Source organism: Gallus gallus, chromosome Z, assembly GCF_016699485.2.
Source record: "Gallus gallus isolate bGalGal1 chromosome Z, bGalGal1.mat.broiler.GRCg7b, whole genome shotgun sequence".
NCBI lineage: Eukaryota > Metazoa > Chordata > Aves > Galliformes > Phasianidae > Gallus > Gallus gallus.
In genome coordinates, this window is record NC_052572.1 from 47,350,225 (window position 1) to 47,371,419 (window position 21,195).

The window sequence follows — 21,195 nt, forward strand, 5'->3', positions numbered from 1 at the left end:
ATCCTGCTTGGCACTTACTTCAGGAAGATATTTGCAGAATGACCAATTTCTCAGCTCCTGAAACTGCACCTATGAAATACAGTGCACAATACTTCTTCCTCTCTGCATAAAGTAGATTGAGATTGTTTTCTAAAAGAAAGTGCTAGGTGCTTAGGGGAAAGTGAAAATAGTCCTAGACTCTTATTACTGAAAGAAGCAAGGAATTACTAAAATAAAATGAAACAGATTCAACATTGGTACGGGAAATATTTTAAGAATTCTGATCATCACAGTATTTCAGTTTAATTGAAATAATGGGGAACATTTTTATAACAGTTCTATGCTGTTTGGGATTTCTCTCCCTCACAAGGAAACTTGCCTGTGCAATCTAGCCTTCAACAAAAGCTTGTTAGAAACACACTGCTCTTCATTCCTTCAGTGTCATTTTGTTCCAACATGCACATTTGAACAATATTATTTTGGTTTGCTAGATAATCTACTTAGTGATTTCATTAGCAATTTTGGCAGAAACTTAGAAGTATACTAAGCTCAACTTGATGATGAAGGTGGGAGGCACTGGCAATGCAAGAGAAGGCTGTGTTATGAGAAAGGAAGAATGCTACCTGGGGATTGGTAGCAAGAGGAATGGGGAAAAGATTAACAGTGTTAAATGCAAGTTAGTCACTGCAGGCAAATAACAGGAATTTTGCTGCAAGACAGAAGTTTTGTCAGCCACAAACACAAAATGAAAATGGAACACAAAGGTTGGGCAACAAACAACTAGATGACTATAAACGACCAAGATAACAGCTGTGAGAAAGGCAAATTTGATCCTACCCAGTGCATTAATGTTTACTGTTCTTATTAAAAAGTATGAGAATGTTATGACTGTAGTCAGTAGAAAGATGCAGCTTCTGCAACATCCCTCTGTTCCAACAGGACGTCATATCATATGAACGTGTCATGGTTTTGTTGTTTGTTATTGGTATTCCACATCATAACATCATGCAGTGCACTGGGAGTTAAAGAATTAATGCTGCAGCTCTGATCACAGAAGAGAAGAATGAACCACGATTCCCAGAAGCCTTCGCTTTTTCATTTCTGTCCTGTGCGGAGAGGGAAAGACAAAATTGTCTGGAAGTCATGAGACTATCTCTTTGTTCCCTGGCAGATCAGACTAAGAACTTCGGTTTTCAGAAACTCTCTCATTTATTTGATTTCTTAGCCTCAATCCCAATTAACTTGTATCTCACTACTATAATTCATAAACTTAGTTTGTTTTCCTCCTCAGATCATTGCTACTCTTTTTTGTTGTTGTTTTCCCTTTCATTCCTTTCCATTTCCTTTCCCCTTTCCAGTCGGTGGACTTGTGGGACAACAGTCACAGACAGATACAGAGATAAAAGCATGATGGGATGCTACTCTACTTTTGGTACAACACCTCAAATACAAAGCAAAGAGGGACAAAAGACAAGATGAAAGCAGGAAAAACAAACACCTGTATTAATACTCTCGTAAGACACCATTGTAGAACTGATCCTAAATCTGGAGAATTTGATTGCGTATCTTTAATAAACAATGAATGCAAAATGGGAAAGTGTTCATAAATTTCATTCAAAATTGTTGAAAAGTTCTATGTTGTGAAACATTATTCCTACAATACTGATGCTTTAAAATAAGATAAAATAACTGAAAATTGAATCAACTGCTAATATACTGAAATTCACTGTGGAATGGAAAATCTGTAGTTTCCCTGCTCTGTCTATTCACTCTTATAATCATTTGAATACTCAGATAAAACTTGCTGTAATAGACATGACTGTATGGCAAACAGGTATACAGACTGTAAGGTAAATAAGTATACAGGTATAGGACCAGAGAGATTACCACATTTACAAAGGAGTAATGAAATAAAGAGCTTATCCATGTCCTGGGCTCACAGAAGGGCTCGAAGAGGCGTGATCGCCTGATAGAGATCCATCCTCCTTGGGAGTCAGCCCTTAAATGGGGTCACTATGACTTCTGGTCACTCAGGTGAAACTGCATTCACCTGTGCCTCTGCAGCTGACTCATTGCTCGCCTCAGGTGGTCAATCAGAGGTTCAGGCCGTGATTCAACAGTTCCCATACACATAACTCTCCAGCATGAAATGTGGTCTTTCCATTGTGTATAGTAGTCCCCTTCTACTCACTATTGTTCTGTTTGCAGATTCACATGGGTTGTGAGTAGTAAAGAACACAATAAAATGGTCTCATTATGTATTCAGTACAGTTAGAAGGCATGGTTCATAAGAAGCACTGTGTCAAATTACTTTAACAGGCTATCAGGTAAACATTCATTGTATTCACTGACATACATAACCAGTTCACAAAATATAGACTAACAATAGAAAAACTAACTCTATTTTAAAAATAAGTTTCACTGGCTTTAATTTATATGGTCATCTGCAAGTTCAATTCTAATATGATTATTTCCATCATAAAAGATGTTTCATCTTATTTCAAGTCATGTAGAAATAGACTGTGAAATGGTCTTGGTTTCTTTCCTTTTTAATACACAAATGTTGCAAGAATAATAAAAATAGACCAAGCCAGCTGAAATAACTTTAAGGTAACTTGGGCTATTGCTTTAGCTAGATCAGTCAAAGATTCAAATGGTCAAAAACAAACAAACAAAAAAAACCACTGTTCTGCTGAAGAAGAGAAGGCAGAGGAGGAGACTCGGGTTGTTTTGTCATTTGAAATGAATGATTCTCTAGAAATAGAAGAGTATTCTTTCTCTGCTACTGCCCATCAACTAAACTCTATGAGCAAGTTCTCATAGTAATAAACGTGTTTCTTCCTCAGTTTTATTCATGTTCCACGTTCTTTTTAGCACCTAAGATATGAATTATGCATGGAAATGGGATTTGAATTTAAATTAAAAAAAAAAAATTACCTGCATATTTATTATGATGGAGATGGGTTTCATCTCATGAGAGTGAGAATGAAAAGCATGCCAATGAATTTCAGGGTACCTCTTCCAATGAAAATTTTTCACTACATATTGACCCAATTTGGCAACTGATTAGTGATCCTATTCATACACAGACTTAGTTTTATCTACAAGTTCAAATTCTGTTCTTGTTGTATTTAAGATATTCTTGAATTAAATTTATCAATTTCTCCTCTTCCTGTAGGAAACAAAATCAATGTATTATTGCCTTTTTAGCATCAAATGTACTGCTTCAGAAGTAGCAGTTATTTGATGTTGCAAGAATATTTTATCAAGACTAGCCTCAACTCTGTCTTTCAATTTAAGTTAATCCCCTGCTAAGTAAAGAAGACCAACATGTACTGAGTGAATGCTGCACTCCCTAAACACTTGCATTTCATGTCTGGTTGCAAAGAACAAATCAGAGTGGGGGGAACAAGACTGTTTGTCATCTTTTTTCATCAGGACACCCAAAACCTGAAGTCACTGAAAAAAAAAAAACCCACATAAGTCATTTTCTAAATAGTCATCACAATTTATACCATGTACGTGTTTCACCTTGAGTACTGTGTGCAGCTTAGGATATCAAAATATAAGAAGGACTGGAAATGATTTGAGAGCATTCAAAGAAGGGCTACGATGATGAGGAAGGGTCTTGTAAGGGAAGACTTAGGGCAGGCCCCCTGGTTTGTTCAGCCCAGAGCAGAGAGGGTGACGGGAGCCCTCATGGTGGCTGCAGCTCCTCACAGGGAGTGGAGGGGCAGCACTGAGCCCTGCTCTGTGTGAGAGCGACAGGGCCCAAGGGAATGGCATGGAGCTGTGTCAGGGGAGGGGCAGCTGGGGGTTAGGGAAAGGGTCTGCACCAGAGGGTGGTGGGCATGGAATGGGCTGCCCAGGGCAGTGGTCATGGCCCCAAGCATCCAAGTCCAAGAAACACTTGGATAACACTACCAGATATATGGTTTGAATTTTAAGTGGTCCATGTAGAGCCAGGAGTTGGACTCAGTGATCCTTGTGGGTCCTTTCCAACTCAGGATAGTTTGTGCTTCTAAAAAGCATCACAGAAATCAACTTTTCAACCCTTCTCATTTTAATTTTACTAAGCTAATCAGCCAGAAAAGCATAACGGCTTGAAGAGAATCTAGAGAGGTAAACTGCTTGCTGTCCATACAGTAAAAAGAATGAGGTGGGACAAATACAGCAAAGCTAGAAGGTAAAAACATCCATGCCCACCTGTATGGGAACTGCTGAATTACAGCCTGAGTCTCTGATTGACCACCTAAGGCGAGCACAAAGTCAGCCGCAGGAGCACAGGGGAAGGCAATTCATCTGTGTGACCAGAAGGGGTGGAGCCCGGCTGCACCTCTCCTAGACCCCATTTAAGGGCTGACTTCCACTGAGGAAGGATCTCTTCCTGGAAATCGTTGCAGAGTTTTTGGGAGCCTACAACACCAGTGAGCGCCTTTCAGTTATATCTGATTATCTCATCCAACACAGTAATCTTACCAGCCTAATTTCTCTGTATACTGTACAACATCTGTACACTTATTAACCGTACACCACCTATCTTGTACATCTCTAAATTAAGATTATGGCAACGATTGTATGGAAAACTGACAAGTGAACACCTCCCACCAGGAAAACAAACAACTGTAAGGCACTGTATTCATATACCGTTGTGCAACTGCAGATAGTTAATATAGGAAACAAATAAATCGTAAAAAAAATTTAAAAAAAAAAATCAATATTCATCCATGACAGACTTTAACTTGAGGCATCATAAGACCTGCTAAGAGATCCATTTTCTCTGTAAAACTATACTGTAAAAAACCTCTATTTTTTAAAGAAATACCATTTACTGCCAAAGGAATTGAAACAAATTTCTGGCCAAAGTATGTTCTTAAAACACTTGTTGGTCCAGAATGTTAGATCGGTGCAGGACACCAAATAAATCAAATGGCAAACACCATTTTGCACATTTAATGAATCTGAAAGACATACTTTCTTTAGTTTGAATAAAACTCAATTTTAGTCTCCAAAGACTATGAGCAGGTAGGAGGACTCATTATCATCTGAAAGTTGTACAATTTATGATCAGTCTTCCAGAGAAGGGGCATGAAAATCCACTCTTTTCAACATAGTATTTATTTGTTTTTATTTTTACTGCCAAGCACAAAATAAAATCCCATAGCATAACAGTCTTTTGTACTGGCAGCGTGCTTTTGTTAACTGGATTATTCAGACAAATCATTAAGAATATTATTTCAAAAGTACATTAAAATAATGCCAGACTTCTTATTCAATGGATATTCATTAACATCTTGTATGCTTTTTTATTTCCATTCCTTCATGACAGCAAAGTTACTGAATGTAATTTATTTAGATTAAAATGAAAATCCTGGATTTTATTCTGAGCTACTCCCAACTTAGTTACATAAATTTGATATCCACTATTGTGAGAGGTTTTGGTTTTAAATTAGAAAAAAAAGTCCACAAGCAATTCAAAATTTGTCAAGACTGATAGAGTTGACAGATTCCTTCAGTCACATAATGCTTTCACAATGTTTTCATGAGAAAACAAAATAAAAGATATTCTACAGATACCTTGCTTACATAATACTCAGTTTTCCAAAAGCTAGTGGAGCAATTAGGGTCATCCTCAAGAATAAAGGCATTAAAAATAAATTAGATGTAGTATTATCTCAATAATACTCAAAAGGCAGCAAGCTGGTAGATTTGGATGTATTTTCAAGATTAACAATAATAAATAAGGAACAGTATTGATATGTTTATGACAACCTGAATACAGGAAAATAAATTTCCTTGCAATAAAGAAAAACTGAAATTCAGAGAGAGAGAAAACTGTTCTAGAATGTTACCTCTTTCTTACACCTGATTAACTGTTTTTTTGTTTTGTTTTGTTTTCCCCAAGAAGCCTGGAGAAAGGCCAGAGGAAAGATGTATCATTTGTTTCTAGTGGAGAGTGTTTGGGGAAAATAGCTGAGGAGATGACATCAGTTCTGAGGCCAAGTTGCATTGCTGGCATCTTATCCATGGCATATGGACACTCACCATGAGCTATGCATCTAAGCAGAGACTATACATTTGTTCAAAGGTTTACATTTGGGTGTCGATGTTTTTGAGGAATTTTGCGCTTATTTTGTCTATGGTTTATCCACCCCAAAAGCCAATATAAATAAACAGATGATGATAAATACATAGTAGTCTTAATAAACAGTAAAGATAATCAGATAGATGAGTTCTCACCCCTCATCTTTTGATTAACATGCTATGGTTCTTAAATTCTAACAGGAATAGCTGCATATGTGAAAGAGACAACTAAGTTTTTCAGAGGACAACTTCAGGTATGTTGCAATTCATGTACAATTCTGACCACAGAGTATGGTGGTTCATGCCAAGTAATTTCTCTCTGGTTATTCCCTGCAGATCAAATTCAAGAACATAGGTTTTGCTTGCTACAGACTGAACAGTCCCTTCCAAGGTCATATTGTTGTACAGTCTCATATCTTTACAGTTATTTTAAAAGGAAAGCAATACCTCCTTAGGAATCTGTTCTCAGATCAACAGACACAAATATTGATAGTTTCTGACAGTCACTGTGTTAGTGGCAGTAACCTATGACAGTTAACCATGCAATTTTGGTTTTCATTTTTTCTACTTATAACAAAGAGAAATTGCTTCTGATAGGTTCTTGATGATGCCAGACAAAGTACTTGCAAGTAGGCCAATGGTTATATACAGAAAGAAGAATGGGATTCACCCAACTGGTGAAGGGGATTTCTGACTACACAACACTTTTTTGCAGGAAGCAGCCTAGGTTCAAGACACACTCTCCCTTTAGTAGCTGGCCCTTAACACATGAACTCAACCTGGCCGGTAGGGTAAAAGGGAACAAGAAACTCTTTTACAAGTATATCAACAGTAAGAGGAGGACCAGGGAGAATCTCCATTCTCTACTGGATGAGGCTGGCAATGTGACCACTGAGGATAAGGAAAAGGCAGACGTTCTGAATGCCTTCTTTACATCCGTCTTTAAAAGTCAGACCAGTTATCCTCAGGTTCCTCCACTCTCTGATCTGGCAGCCTTGGCTGGGGAGCTGACTAAACCCCCCACGATTCAGGAGGAAACAGTCAGAGATCTGCTACTCCAACTGGACTGCCACAAGTCCATGGGACCGGACGAGATTCACCTGAGAGTGCTGAGGGAACTGGCAGAGACGATAGCTGAGCTGTTTTCCATCATCTATCAGTGCTTCTTGTTGACGGGTGAGGTCCCAGAAGACTGGAGGCTTGCCAGCGTGACTCCCATCTACAAGAAGGGCTGCAGGGAGAATCCGGGGAACTACGGGCCTGTTAGCCTAACCTTGGTGCCAGGGAAGATTGTCTTGAGGGAGATCATGCAGCATGTGAGGGACAACCGGGGGATGAGGCCTACCCATCATGGGTTCATGAAGGGCAGGTCCTGCTTGACCAACCTGATCTCCTTCTATGACCTAATGACCCGTCTGGTGGATGAGGGAAAGGCTGTTGATGTAGTCTACCTAGAATTCAGCAAAGCCTTTGACACTATCTCCCACGGTATTCTCCTGCAGAAGCTGGCAGTCCGTGGCTTGGACAAATACACTCTTGGCTGGGTAAGGAAATGGCTGCAGGGCCGGGCCCAGAGAGTGGTGGTGAATGGAGTTAAATCTAGCTGGCGACCGGTCACGAGTGGTGGTCCCCAGGGGTTGGTGCTGGGGCCTGTCTTGTTTCATATCTTTATTGATGACCTGGATGAGGGCATTGAGTGCACCCTCAGTAAGTTTGCAGATGACACCAAGCTGACTGGAAGTGTTGATCTGCATGGGGGTAGCGAGGCCTTACAGAGGGATCTGGATAGGCTGGATAGCTGGGCTGAAGCCAATGGGATGGGATTCAACAAGACCAAATGCCGGGTCCTGCACTTTGTCCGCAATAACCCCAGGCAATGCTACAGGCTTGGGGCAGAGTGGCTGGAAGACTGTGTAGAGGAAATGGACCTTGGGGTGTTGACTGACGCTAGACTGAACATGAGCCAGCAGTGTGCCCAGGTGGCCAAGAAGGCCAATGGCTTCCTGCCTTGTATCAGAAATAGTGTGGCCAGCAGGAACAGGGAAGTAATTGTCCCCTTGTACTCAGCACTGGTGAAGCCGCACCTTGAGTACTGTGTCCAGTTTTGGACCCTTCGCTGTAAGAAAGGCATCGAGACCCTGGAGCGTGTCCAGAGGAGGGCAACAAAGCTGGTGAGGGGTCTCGAGCACAGGCCTTATGAGGAGCGGCTGAAGGAGCTGGGATTGTTCAGTCTAGAGAAGAGGCTCAGAGGAGACCTTGCTCTCTATAAGTACCTGAAGGGAGGTTGTAGTGAGCTGGGGGTTGGCCTCTTCTCTCGTGTGACTAGTGACAGGACTACAGGGAATGGCTTCAAACTGCGCCAGGGAAGGTTCAGGCTGGACGTTAGGAAATACTGCTTCTCTGAAAGGGTGGTCAGGCACTGGAATGGGCTGCCCATGGTAGTGGAGTCACCGACCCTGGTGGTGTTCAAAGAACATTTGGATGTTGTGTTGAGGGACATGGTTTAGCGAGAACCATTGATGAAGGGCGAATGGTTGGACTGGATGATCCTGTGGGTCTTTTCCAACCTTAGCGATTCTATGATTCTCCGTGCCCAAGGTGGCTCCATCCTCTGTCTGCCCCCTCTGGTGGCATAAAGAGCACAGGTGCAAACATTTGCCTGTGCTTCTAGGCCAGCCACACCTGTTTGTCAGGTGCTCAAACACCAGTTCAAGCCACCGCCTAACAATTCTCCTACAATTGTATAACAAAAAGGTACATTTGCAACATGTATTGTTATACAGTCTTATCAACACTACTTCATCTTTACATTTTAAACAATAAATAGTCTAATAGACAAACACAATGCATGTGTTTGTCAAGCATACAACACTGAAAAATGTTCCAGAATATTTCATTTCCAGTCATCCTTTCTGTGGCACCATGCAGACAGATCTTAAAAAACACACCTTACATACACTCAGTAACAACCAACCCTCTCTGCCTAGTAGCCTCAGGGGAAATGTCATTCTGCCCTAAAGACACATAATCCTCAGCAGTTCCAGTACACCTGGGCTGCTGCAACCTATGCTGCCAAACAGATCATTCTGACCTGAACCTTCCCTGTTAAACCTGATTGTGACAAAATATGAGTTTTATTTTGTAGGCTAGAAAGAGATGGCTAAGTGTAACAGATAGTGATCTAGGGCCTTGGAGAGAAGAAAGGAAGGTGTGCACTCCTCTTGCCTTGTTAGGTAGAATTTCCACGAGTTTAAAAATATAGGTAGTCTGGGAAAACACCTCCTGTGCACTTTTCTTTCTGAAAAGACCTTTTGCAACACTGAGACAGAAAAGTAAGACAAAAACAAGAAAACAATATGCTTCTGTAACATAAAAATTCCTAAACTCAGTTCTTAATGATTAGCTATCTGACATATCACAGAGCTGCTGGCTCAGACACCAAAAACAAAGATGTAAACTAATTTAGGAGTGAGTTCAGTTTTCAAGACCAGGAAGCAGTAATTTAAAACATATTTTCTGGTGAATCACCAAAGACAACGGCAATACAAGTAAGGCCAAATAAAGCATAACTAACAACAAATGGAAGAGTACTTCCAAGGTATCAATGACTGTAAAAGCTGTCATTCTAACCTATTTTTTAAAGTGGAGCAGAAAGGGAAAAAAAATATAAACAACAAAAATCGTAAAGACATTAGACAAACAAAGGATCAAAAAATCAGCATCACTGTATGAAAACACACAGCATGTTCGCCTACCATTTCTCAAAAAAGCATCATCACACTGTAAAAAGATTATCCCTCATGAAATTAATGACCCTATTCAGACAATAAAGCTCTGCCTATTGTGAAGAGAGGAAGCAGAACTGGTAAGAACTCCTAAATTAAGAAGTTAATAGCAAATATGCAAGTTTGTAAGTCTAAATTCTGCTTCACTGTGGAAGTAGAAATTACATTTGTTTTCTTTTTAGGCTATCAGAACTCTTACCTAAGATTCATAGTTATTGTACGTATGTACATAATTATTCAAATTTTTGTACTGTAATTTTGACAGAACATTTCTCAGAGCCAGGCCAGCCTTTTGGCTAGCATATTACCACAGAAAAAACCATTTGTCACTACTTTGATAAAACCAGCTCAGTTACTTGGACAGTTACAATAACAAGTGACAAGGCTGGGGACTGTAATGTTTTTTCAAATGACATATTCTTGTCTTAACACAAATGATGTCGTTATTTGGAACTCCAAAAAGTTGTATGTGTAAGAAAATTGTTTGGTACTCTTCAGAGCACCTACTTCAAGAGCTATTCATTTTCTCCATTAAAAGTGCAACCAAAATTGCTGACCAACCTCCCCCCCCCCCCCAAAAAAAAACCAAGGAAAAAAAAACACAGGGACTGAAAGAACAAATAGGTTCAAAATAAAGAAGCAACAATTCTGTTATATAATGCTTTTCATTAATATCTCTTTAAATACATGAAAGCTACGGAAGTTATACAGAATGATCATCTACTTGTTCCAACTATTCCATTCTGCTCCAGTAGTCATCTTTTAGAAACATATTAACTGCTCAATTTATTGGAAGAACAATGCACTCAGTATACAGACTAATAAGCGTACAGAGATAATGTAATACTCTCTATGGTCTAATTATTCTTTCACTGCCCACTTTAGGCACTAAATTTGCTTTTACATAATATATATTCTCAGTGGCTTACAAGTTAATTAAAACTTGAGCAGACAGACACTGACCTGAGCATTACATTGAACATGTGGTATCACAAGCAGCCTATTATCATGCTGCAGAGTAACTACAGGTAGGTTCAAACACAGCATCACCATGGCACTAGCTAGCAGCACACTGCAATGGAGCACAACAGTGGAACATGGAGTCAGTGCATTAATACAAACTTACAAACTTTCTGTAGCTTCTGCTGCAGACAAGATTCAATCTGGTCCTGTGAACTGAATGTTCACAAGAGGTCTGAGTGGATTACATGCCCCTGAACTACATCTTCTGGTTCACTTACATTCAGTCTGCTCTGTGCCTGTGAAGGATGCCCCCTCATGCAGACAGAAGCATAGCAGGAGGAAATAACTTGGGCATTTGTTTCCAGTCCTTCACTCATGATCCAAATTAAACCTTCAGTGTAGATGCACCCACAAATTGCCCTCTAAAAAAGAACGGTGCAATAAAATATTACAAATAAAATCTCAGTACCCATGTAAATGAAAATGTATAAACACAAGCTCTCATCAATAGTCCGTTTTGGTCCATATTTAAAAGATAACAATTTTGTTTCAATTATAGTATTTTTAAAATAATGCAGTTAGAACTTTGATAAAACATTATAGACAACTTTGTTCACAGTCAACCAGGCATTAATCAATTTCTGAAAGGCAGTGGGCTATGGCAGCATTAGTTTCTCTGATGTGACTAGCCACAAGCACTGACAGCTAAACATTTCACCCATAGTAGACAGAACCAGAAAACCTATCTTCCATCATGCCATAATGGAAGCAATGACTCTTCAGATATACACATGAGCCATCACAGAAAAAGCATACTTCCTCGTTTGTTTTTTAAGCCTCTGTGAAGCAGGTGCAGAGTTTGTAGTTCAATGCAAAATCCATAGCTGCAAGAGAACAACGGTTTTGCCACAAATTGCAACTGTAAGAGAATTTAAACAGTAGTCTCTATCATTCACATAGAGTTACTTTTCAGATATCTAAATAAATAACACCTAAACCAGGCATTTGGACAACAGATCAACAGCAAACTCTCATGGAATGGTTCAAAATGCCTGACTTTTTTTTTCTCCAAAATACCTGCCCATTTTTCTCCTCATTAAAGCCCTCAGGTGAAATGGCATGTCTATTCTCAAATTGCTTTTATTTACAGAATAGTACAGGCAACTCTTTCCTTCCTTCATCAATGCATTTGTCATTGTTGTTGTTCTTCTGAATCAAACTGTTGAATTGATCAAGATACAATGAAGAAAATACCCTCCCCTGCACTTACAAAAGTTGAAGTTGTCAAAACCTGGGTAATAACATGGTCAAGCTCTGGTTCCCAAGCCAGGCATTTCACCAAGAACACTGGGCTGAGAAGCTATAGAGCTTCCACCTAACATATTCAGTGCTTTGTGTCAATTTATATTTATGACTCTTTGGAGGTAAACATGTATTTTAAGAGGGACTGACTTCCCCCACCTCTTAGAGACATACCTTACTTAACAGAAATCTCTCTAATGTTCTCTTTCTGGCCAACTTAACACCGAACTGTCTTCTTTTCTCCACAAGAGCACAGCTTCAACAGAAAAAGTAAAGCACATGTTCACCATGGAAGAGCCTGTTCTCATACGTTAAGGATATTTTTCAAGGAGAAAGATGAGACAAACAGAAAAGAGCATTGAAGTCTTCAACTAGACCTACGATGCCAGTGCAACATTTGAAAAAGACAGTTCTCCATGCCCACCTACCTTGCAGATGCCTTGGTCCCACAAGGATGCTATGTCTTCCCTTACTCTTATCTTTCTCCTTCAACCGGGGCTCCAGTAACACAATAGTGCTAAAGCCTCAAACTCCCACCTTCAACAGTCCTTCCTATTCACTTACCAGCTGCCTTCACAGAAGCTCTTGCTACTCTTCTGCAGCTGAGAGCTGCCAGGGTAAGAACTAAGTTGCAACTAATGGCACTGCATGGCACAGGGACAGGCAAACTCATACCTGCAGTTTTTGCTCAATTATAACTTTCCAAGAGGAATTCTCACCCCAGTTTAGCAAAGCACCCTCCACACGGATTTAGACAGCTGGCACTGCATACTGTCAGCAGCACGTGTGTCTCCCCCCAAAAAAATCATCAAATCCAGTACTGAAAGTTGCAAACCACTTAAGCAGAAGTATTGCTGAAGGATTCCAATGAAAAACAAATATTTTTCAGAGTAAACATATAGAACAGTCTGTATAAGAAATGACTATTGCAGTAGACAGAAAAAGGGCCCTTTTTTTTTTTCTCCATAGAATCACAGAACACATCAGTTGGCAGGGACCCACAAAAATCATCAAGAACAACTCCTGACTCCACATGGTACCACCCAAAAATCAAGCCATGTCTGAGAGCATTACCCAAATGTTTCTTAGACTTGCAGTTGGGGCTGTGCCCACCACCACACTCTAGTGAAGAATCTCGCCCTGACAGCTCCACGCAGCTCCCTCGGCCCCTGTTGCTGTCACAGAGAGCAGAGCTCAGCGCCGCCCCTCTGCTTCCTGTGAATAGCTGCGGCCACCATCAGGCCTCCCCTCAGCTCCTCTGCTCTGAACAAACCCAGAGATCTCAGCTGCTCCTCAAATACCTTGCCCCCTAGACTCTTCCCCATCTTTGCAGTCCTCCTTTGGGCACTCTCTAATAGTTTTTGTCCTTCTTATGTTATGGTACCCAGACCTGCACCCAGTGTTGGAGGTGAGGCTGCACAGCACAGAGAAGAGTGAACAACCCCTCCCTCTCCCACTGGCAGTGCTGGGCCTCATTCACCCCAGGGTATGGTCGGCCCCTTGGGGTGCCATGGCACACTGCTGGCTCATGTTCAACATGCTGCTGACCAAGTCTTTTCAGCAGGGCCGCCCTCCAGCATTTCTCTTTGTTTATTTTAATGGAGGAATGGATGGGAAACTTTCAAAGCAAAAACTGTTTTAACTTCAAAGCATCAAACACAAAACAACTCATTCCTATAAAATGATAGCCATTGAAAGGAGTTGCTTTATTTCACCCACTACTACTATTACAAAAGTCAGCCTTCATGAATACAACAGAATGAGATGTGTCATTCTGCAGAATTAAATTGGCATAGGCTGCTCTGAAAGTAATGCCTCCCATTTATTTCCATGGAAACCACAACAGGTACAAAGAGCAAAATAGCACTACTTCATAGAGAAGATTCTCAGCTATAACAAGTTATTTTCAACAATAGTCACCACTATCAGTTATGATGTCAAGCTCTTGTTGAAAATGCATATCTCATCACTGGTAATGATGTGATCCAGGAAACCATCACCTTCAGCCTCATATTGGTTCAATAGGTCCTGACAAACTTGCATATGGTGTTCATTCTGTTATTTTGTGAGCATCTGTGGGACCCATGTGGTACAACGGCTTGCAATAGACCAACATTGCCACCATTGTTCCAAATGCACTGAAGCCAATATTCTGCTTCAATACAGAGTTTCATGTTTGTAATCCATCAATTCACACGAATGAACTGATCAAGACTCTCTTCATTTTGTGGTGTGACAGCTGTGCATGGCTGTCTGGAATATGGCTTGTCTTTCCTGTCTGAAATCACCCACTGCCTCACTGTGCTCACATCCACTGTTTGGTCTCCATAAGAACTCAGAAAGTGTCAAGTTAAGCCATTTTTTCCACACGGAGGAATTGAGTGACACATCTTTACATCCTACACACTTTCATATCGGATTCCATTTTGTCAGACTACCTCTCTGCTGCCATCTGTCACATGGCAACAAAACATAATGGAATATTAGTGGGAAGGTTCAACCTCTGCTGCCACATCACCAACACCCACCTCTGATGTTGTGGGCCAACACAGTAAAATCACAATGTTGGAAAGGACCTACAAGATCATCTCCAGTCCAACCATTCTCCCATCACCATTACTACCACTAAGCTACTAAACCGTATCTCATAGCATGTCATCCAGATGCCTCTTTGATGCCAGGGACAGCAGCTCCACCACCTCCCTGCGCAGGCCATTCCAGCACTTGACCACTCTTCAAGATAAAAGGCTTTTCCTTATATCTAACCTAAATCTCCCCTAGTGCAACTTGTGGCCATTTCCTCAGGTCCTGTTGCCTGGGAGAAGAGGCCCAACCCCCCCTCATCACAATCTCCCTTTCAGGAAGTTGTATAGTGCAATGAGGTCTCCCCTGAGCCCCCTCTTCTCCAGACTAAACAATCCCAGTTCCCTCAGCCACTCCTCATAAGGTTTGTGCTCCAGACCCCTCACCAGTTTTGTTGCCCTTCTCTGGACACGTTCCAGGGCCTCAACATCTTTCTTCTAGTGAGGGGCCCAAAACTGAACACAGTACTCAAAGTGCAGCCTCCAACCAGAGCTGAGTACAGGGATATGATTACCTCCCTGCTGCTGCTGCTGGCCACACTATTTCTAATACAGGCCAGGATTGCATTGACCCTCTTGGCCACCTGGGCACACTGTCAGCTCATGTTCAGCCAAGCATTGACCAACACCCCCAGATACCTTTCCTCTCCACAGTCATCCAGCCACTCAGCCCCAAGCCTATAGTGCTGCATGGGGTTATTGTGGCAAAAGTGCAGGACCCAGCACTTGGCTTTGTTGACCCTCATCGCATTCACCTCAGCCCAGCAACCCAGCTTATCTAGATCCCTCTGAAGAGCCTCCCTGCACTCAGGCAGGTTGACACTATCTCCCAACTTGGTGTCATCTGCAAACTTACTGAGGGTACACTCAATCCCCTCATCTAGGTCACCAGTAAAGATATTAAACAAGATGCGCCCCAGTACTGGCTCCTATAATGGTTTGCCAGCTAGACTTAATTCCATTAACTACTACCCACTGGGCACAGCCTTCTAGCCAGTTCTTTACACAGTAAAATAGAAGATATTATTTTCACAGCGTTCTTCATAGCGTATAATCCACTCTTTGGACTTAAATTCTCTGTCCTCAGAACTCCTCAAGGCACCCATGATTCAGCTACCACTCTAAATTCAAGGTAAACTACAAGTACTAAGCATCTTTAGGTTTTCAGCAAGGATCACAAAACTGAAGGTAGTTTTGGATGACAAGTAACTATCCTTCTTACAGAAAGAAAAATTCCCATAGATTTTCAATATTTTTTTTTATTTTATGTTTGTTTACAAAACTAAAAGCACTAAGCATTTTGTAGAAAATACTTCCAATCTCTCTTGACCATTTAATACATCTGCAAAAATAACATTTGGCAGTTTCAAATCAAATTATAATGAAGTTTGACACAATTAGGCAAGAAAGTGCATACTAAGTAAAATATTAAAATTCCAACAAAGACATTTTGTATTTGTATTGAGTATTGTATTTGATACAATATTTTGTATTGTATTTGAGTATTAAAATATTTGTTACTGAATTACTCCTTCCCTCATATAGTACTGTTATACCAATCCTAATTTCAGAAACACCATACCAAATGATACTGCATGAGTTACAAAAGGCTAGCAAAAGGTTTTAGTCTTTATGGAATGTACAAGCTTAGAACCTGAAATTATTAAATATTTTTCCAAGAGTGTGAAAAAATAACCTTTCAGCTGACACACACTCTGAAAAAAATCCACAAGTCACCAATGTATCCACATTCAGAGAACTAAGAAATACGTTCTGTGAAACAAAGTCCAAAATTTCATCTTTACAGCATTTCAGAAATGGACTAACAGGAAGGTAAAGTGGCCAAGCATTAAGTAGGATGTAAAAATACCTGTCCTGGTTCAGAATAATAGTCTCATTCAGAATAACGTCTCTAACAGTGGCCAAACATAGATGCCTCAAGATGAACAAGAATAGAGCAAACCTATATTAATACTGCCAAAGAATATAGTTATAGCACTGAAGAACATATGGTTCAATAATTAGCAATTTTATATTAAATTAGTTACAATGGGTTTCTCTAAAGTAAACTCGCCTAGCTGTCTCTTGTAAATTTACAGCACCCACAGTATCCAGTGGATACGAGATCCATCACCTAACTAGACATTGTTCTACGTCCAACTTAGTGGTTTCTCTCCCATTCCCATCTGCTTTTATTCATCTAACCTAAATTTCATGGCATTTAAATATCCTATCAGTCCAGTAATGTCTTCCTGCGATTCTCCACAGGCAATATTGTCTTTAAAAACCCTTGATAACTTATTACCAGCAAATATCACTCTGTATCTCCTTTACTTATGAGCCTGTGAAGAACTATGGGCCCCTGTGGAACCCCACAGCTGAGCTTCCCAGTCTCTTCCCATCACTCCTTCATTTGCCATACAAGAATCATAGAATGGTTTGGGTTGAAAGAGAACTTTAATATCATCAAGTACTGGAAGGCCTCCACAAGGTCTCCTCCAGAGTTTTCTCTTCTCCAGGCTGAAGAGCCCCAGCGCTCTGAGCCCATCCTCATGAGGCAGGTGCTCTGGCCCTCTGATCAACTTCGGAGCCCTCCTCTGGACCTGCTCCAACAGCTCGATGTCCTTCTTGTGTTAGGGGCCCCAGATTGGATGCAACACTCCAGATGGGACCTCAGGAGAGCAGAGTGGCAGAATCACCTCCCTCAACCTGCTGGTCACACTTCTCTCAATGCAACCCAGGATATGGTTGGTCTTCTCAGCTGCAAGCACACACTGCAGGCTTATGTTGAATTTTTCACCAACCAGCACCTCCAAACCCTTCTCCTCAGGGCTGCAGAGGAAGCAAGATCTACTGATTTCCATGGCTAAGGGATTTGGCAGACACATTCTGCAGAAAGGCCTCTTTCCAAGGGGACTCCCATACTTGGCAACAACTGTCCAAATACAGGCCTTTGCAGTCTAACAAAAGACATATGCCAATCCCTGTATCTTGATGATGTTTTAGGACAGTGCCTCCTGATACTAGTTTTAATATATTAGTTGGACTTACTGCACCTAACAGGATGACTTAACCACATTTTTCAACCTCACCTAGATATACCATCACTAACCTGAGCATACTTTGTAGATGTACTCAAACTCACTTCCAAATTAAAAGGTTGAATGTAAGATTGCCAACAGCATACAATTCAATTTTATAGTACACTTAGGAACCAAGAGGGATTGTTGGATCTCTTTAAGATTTGCTAAGAAACACCCAAGCTGCTGGAAGAGGTCTGAGTTTCGCAGCAGCAGTCTGGATGCCAGCACACAACGCATGGGTTCCTAGGTTCACCCTGGGACCTGAGGACCAAGATCTTGCTGCTAAACCACCGTTGTAATTTCCCCTTGGAACACGTACCCCTTGGAGTTCTCTGTCCCACCAGTACCCCATGATCTTTGTTTCAGATGGTTATATTCTCCCATTTGCATTCTACTTTTATTTTAAATCTCATTCCCTAGGTCTATCCAACAGCACAGCAGATTTAGTGGCTCACATATCTCACCCAGCTGGGTGTGATTGTTTCTTACTCAAAACCTCCTGTTATGGTTTCAGCATCTACTGTCTCACCTTGTATGATGGTGCTCTTCTTGCCCCCCACCCTGCCTGGTCATTACGTCCAAGACATAGTGCATACCATCAGGTGCAAAGGACCTTATCCTTGGGACTAATAACAATCAGAGTTTCACCACTGGTGCTCAGACACCTGATAACAGACACCTAGTTCAATAGAACCAATTCTAAGTTGCATGACTATGAGTCGGTCATCTTACCCCACAAAAAGCAAGCAACCTAAGAACCCCTTGGAGAGTGTTCTTGCAAGCAGCTGGCTGTACACCAGAATCTCACCTTGAGTAGGGACACCTCTCAAGGTGGTTATGCCTTGGTAACAGATCCTTGGTACATGATTTACTGTTTTTAAATTATACTAGCTTTGCTCAGATTTGATCTTAGATTCATTATGCAGCCCCTACCCTCTATGCAGCAAATAATCAAGGATATTTAGCCATTTTGAATCTTGTTAAGTTATTGTTGTCTTAAGATTAAGTCTTAAGATTAATTAACAATTGAGTTAACTAATTAGCAAGACTTAATTAAGGCTTGTTGCTGTTATCATTGCTCAAATTACCATCTTGTTTACATCAATAAATATCTTTCTGCCTTTTGAGAGGAGTGCTTTGGTCTCCTTCTGCGACATCGTGCAAGGTAGAAAACCCCACTAGACTGCAGCTTTCAAAGAAGTCAACATTTTCAATCCCCTTCTCAAGCTATAAGATGAACACACATCGTATCACCACTATGGATTCTCCAAGAACTAAGCTCACAGTCTCTAGCAGGTATGCTGAAAGGACTCCAGGCAAACCACACAGAGCAGTACTTATTCAGGTGATATAGTTGCTATCAACTGCTGTTGCTCACCAATGCACACTACTGTGTCAGTTCTGGAAACAAAACCGACCTGACTACTTCCTCCTTTACATTTTTATGTTCCTGCATAGACGTGTGATAAAGCACAAACTTGTGACAGGGTATAAAATTCAGTTTAAATCTGAGTCGCAGTAGTGGCAAAAGGTAGCAGCAAATGCTTGAGACCTAGCCAACAAGCCAAGAATAATGTTTTATTGTGTTCCTACAGCTTCTCCTGCTCCTTTTAGCTACTGTAGGCAAGTACAGGTGTGTTCATAGCAACACTTTTCATTGTGTGCCCTCGTAGCAAAGAAATGTGCCAAGAAACCACAGTATCACCTGCAAATTTCCCATTGTCACCTGGGATTTTAATAAACGATTGCTGTTAGAATTCACAATTCTTGTTATTCACTGATGTGCTGACTCAAGTCATCTGGTGCAAGATCCTTTCTAATGCTTTCCTTTTCCACTATTTTTTTAAAAAGTGTTATTTTCTACCTATAAATTCAACAGAAACCAACAATCGTATTTTGAAGGGGGAAAACCTGAATCTTACACGGGGCTTCAATGAAAAAGAAAAAGAAAAAGAAAAAGAAAAAGAAAAAGAAAAAGAAAAAAGATGGAAACAGACAAACTGAGGACTTGGGACCCTTAAGCCGCCACGCAGGAGCGCCTGGGCAGGACTCACCGCAGACCGCGGCTGACAGAGGCCTGGTCACGGCCGCTGCCCGTGCTGTGAGCGGACACCCAGGCTGAGGGGCGGACAGGGACTGTCGGTCTGTCACGGAGAGAGGGAGGGACAGGCAGCACCTCGGGGTGCCTTCCCTCCCACCAACGGGACGCAACAGGGCACTAGAGCCCACCGCTACACAACACCTGACTAACGAACACACGCCGCGGCTTACCTCGGGGCTGCCACCTCCCCGCGCCCACCCCGGGTCCCCGGAGATGGACCCCCGCCGGCGTTCCTCCGCCCGCCGCCACCCCCGCCCCCGCCCCGCGGCTCTGCGCGCACCAAAGTTTCGCCGCTCCCGACCCAGCGATGCGGGGTCCCGCCCCGGACCCGCCGCCTCCCCGGCCTCCCGCCTCACCGTCCCAGCTCGGACTCCAGATCGAAGTAGTGGGTCAGGGTGTCCTTGTTAGAGCCGTCGATCCAGTAGTCGGGTGCGGGGAGGCCGGCAGAGCCCGAGGCAGAGGTGGAGGGCATGGTGACTTTCAGCGGGCCGGGACGGCTACCGGGCACTCCCCCGCTCCGCGCCGGCTGCAGGCTGCAAGCGGCGAGATTACTAGAGCAGCAGCTGCAACGGCTCCCCCAGCCCGGGGGGCGGGCCCGGGGCGGGGCGCGGGGCCGCGGGCGGGGGCTCGGCTGCTGCCTGTGGTGGGCGTGGGGCCGGGGCTGGGCGGTGGGCGGTGGCGGTGGGACGCGGGCCGGCAGGAGGCGAGCAATGCGGCTTCCCGACGCGGAGCTGGAAGGCGGGCGAGGAGGTGAAACCGCCGTGCTGCAATGGCACTCCGAGCAGGTTATGAAATAGGCAGCTCGTCAGATGCATGCGCATGTAGCGTATTGTACCGCTGGGTATAGCGATCCCAGCAAGGAGTGTCGGTGCGAAGGCAGCTTCTGTTGGTATGATGGTGAGATCCAGCTGCAGCAGCAGCCGTGTGTACCTCGCATGCACGGCACCAGCCCCGCTCACGGCCCCGCCGTGCCACGCACTCACCGCCGCCCCCGCGCACACGGGCCATGTGCAGGCCGCGCCGCAGGGCTCACATCGAGTCCTGTCGTCCCGTCCTCAGCCACACGCCTGCTTATGAACGCTGATGTTTTGCCCGGAGCACAGCGTCCTATTCAGTGCTACGTGTATAGTCGTTTTTCCCAACCTGTCTTGTTTTCCCCTAAAAACAAGTCTGAGTCCTGCTGTTCCTGATCTTCCTTCCCTAACCCAGCGGCAAGTGATCTCCACTTTGAATTTCTTAATTCCTCAAAGGGTTACACATATATAAATAAAAGTAATAAATAAGAAACGATCTTCTCTGTTCAACCAGATAATAGA

The 21,195-nt window shown here is 42.4% G+C and overlaps 1 protein-coding gene across 3 annotated transcripts in view; it reads right to left on the bottom strand.

Moving 5' to 3' along the window:
• Positions 1–20,486, bottom strand: part of CAMK4 (calcium/calmodulin dependent protein kinase IV) — a 172,898-nt gene extending 152,412 nt beyond the window's left edge. For all 3 annotated transcript variants that reach the window (NR_173400.1, XM_046905487.1, NM_001397233.1), the window contains exon 1: positions 20,236–20,486. Coding sequence is in view for 2 of the 3 variants with exons in the window: in XM_046905487.1 (XP_046761443.1) it covers positions 20,236–20,351 (116 nt within the window). In the remaining variant the exon portion in view is untranslated. The remainder of the gene's footprint in view (positions 1–20,235) is intronic.
• Between the last annotated feature and the right edge of the window lie 709 nt (positions 20,487–21,195).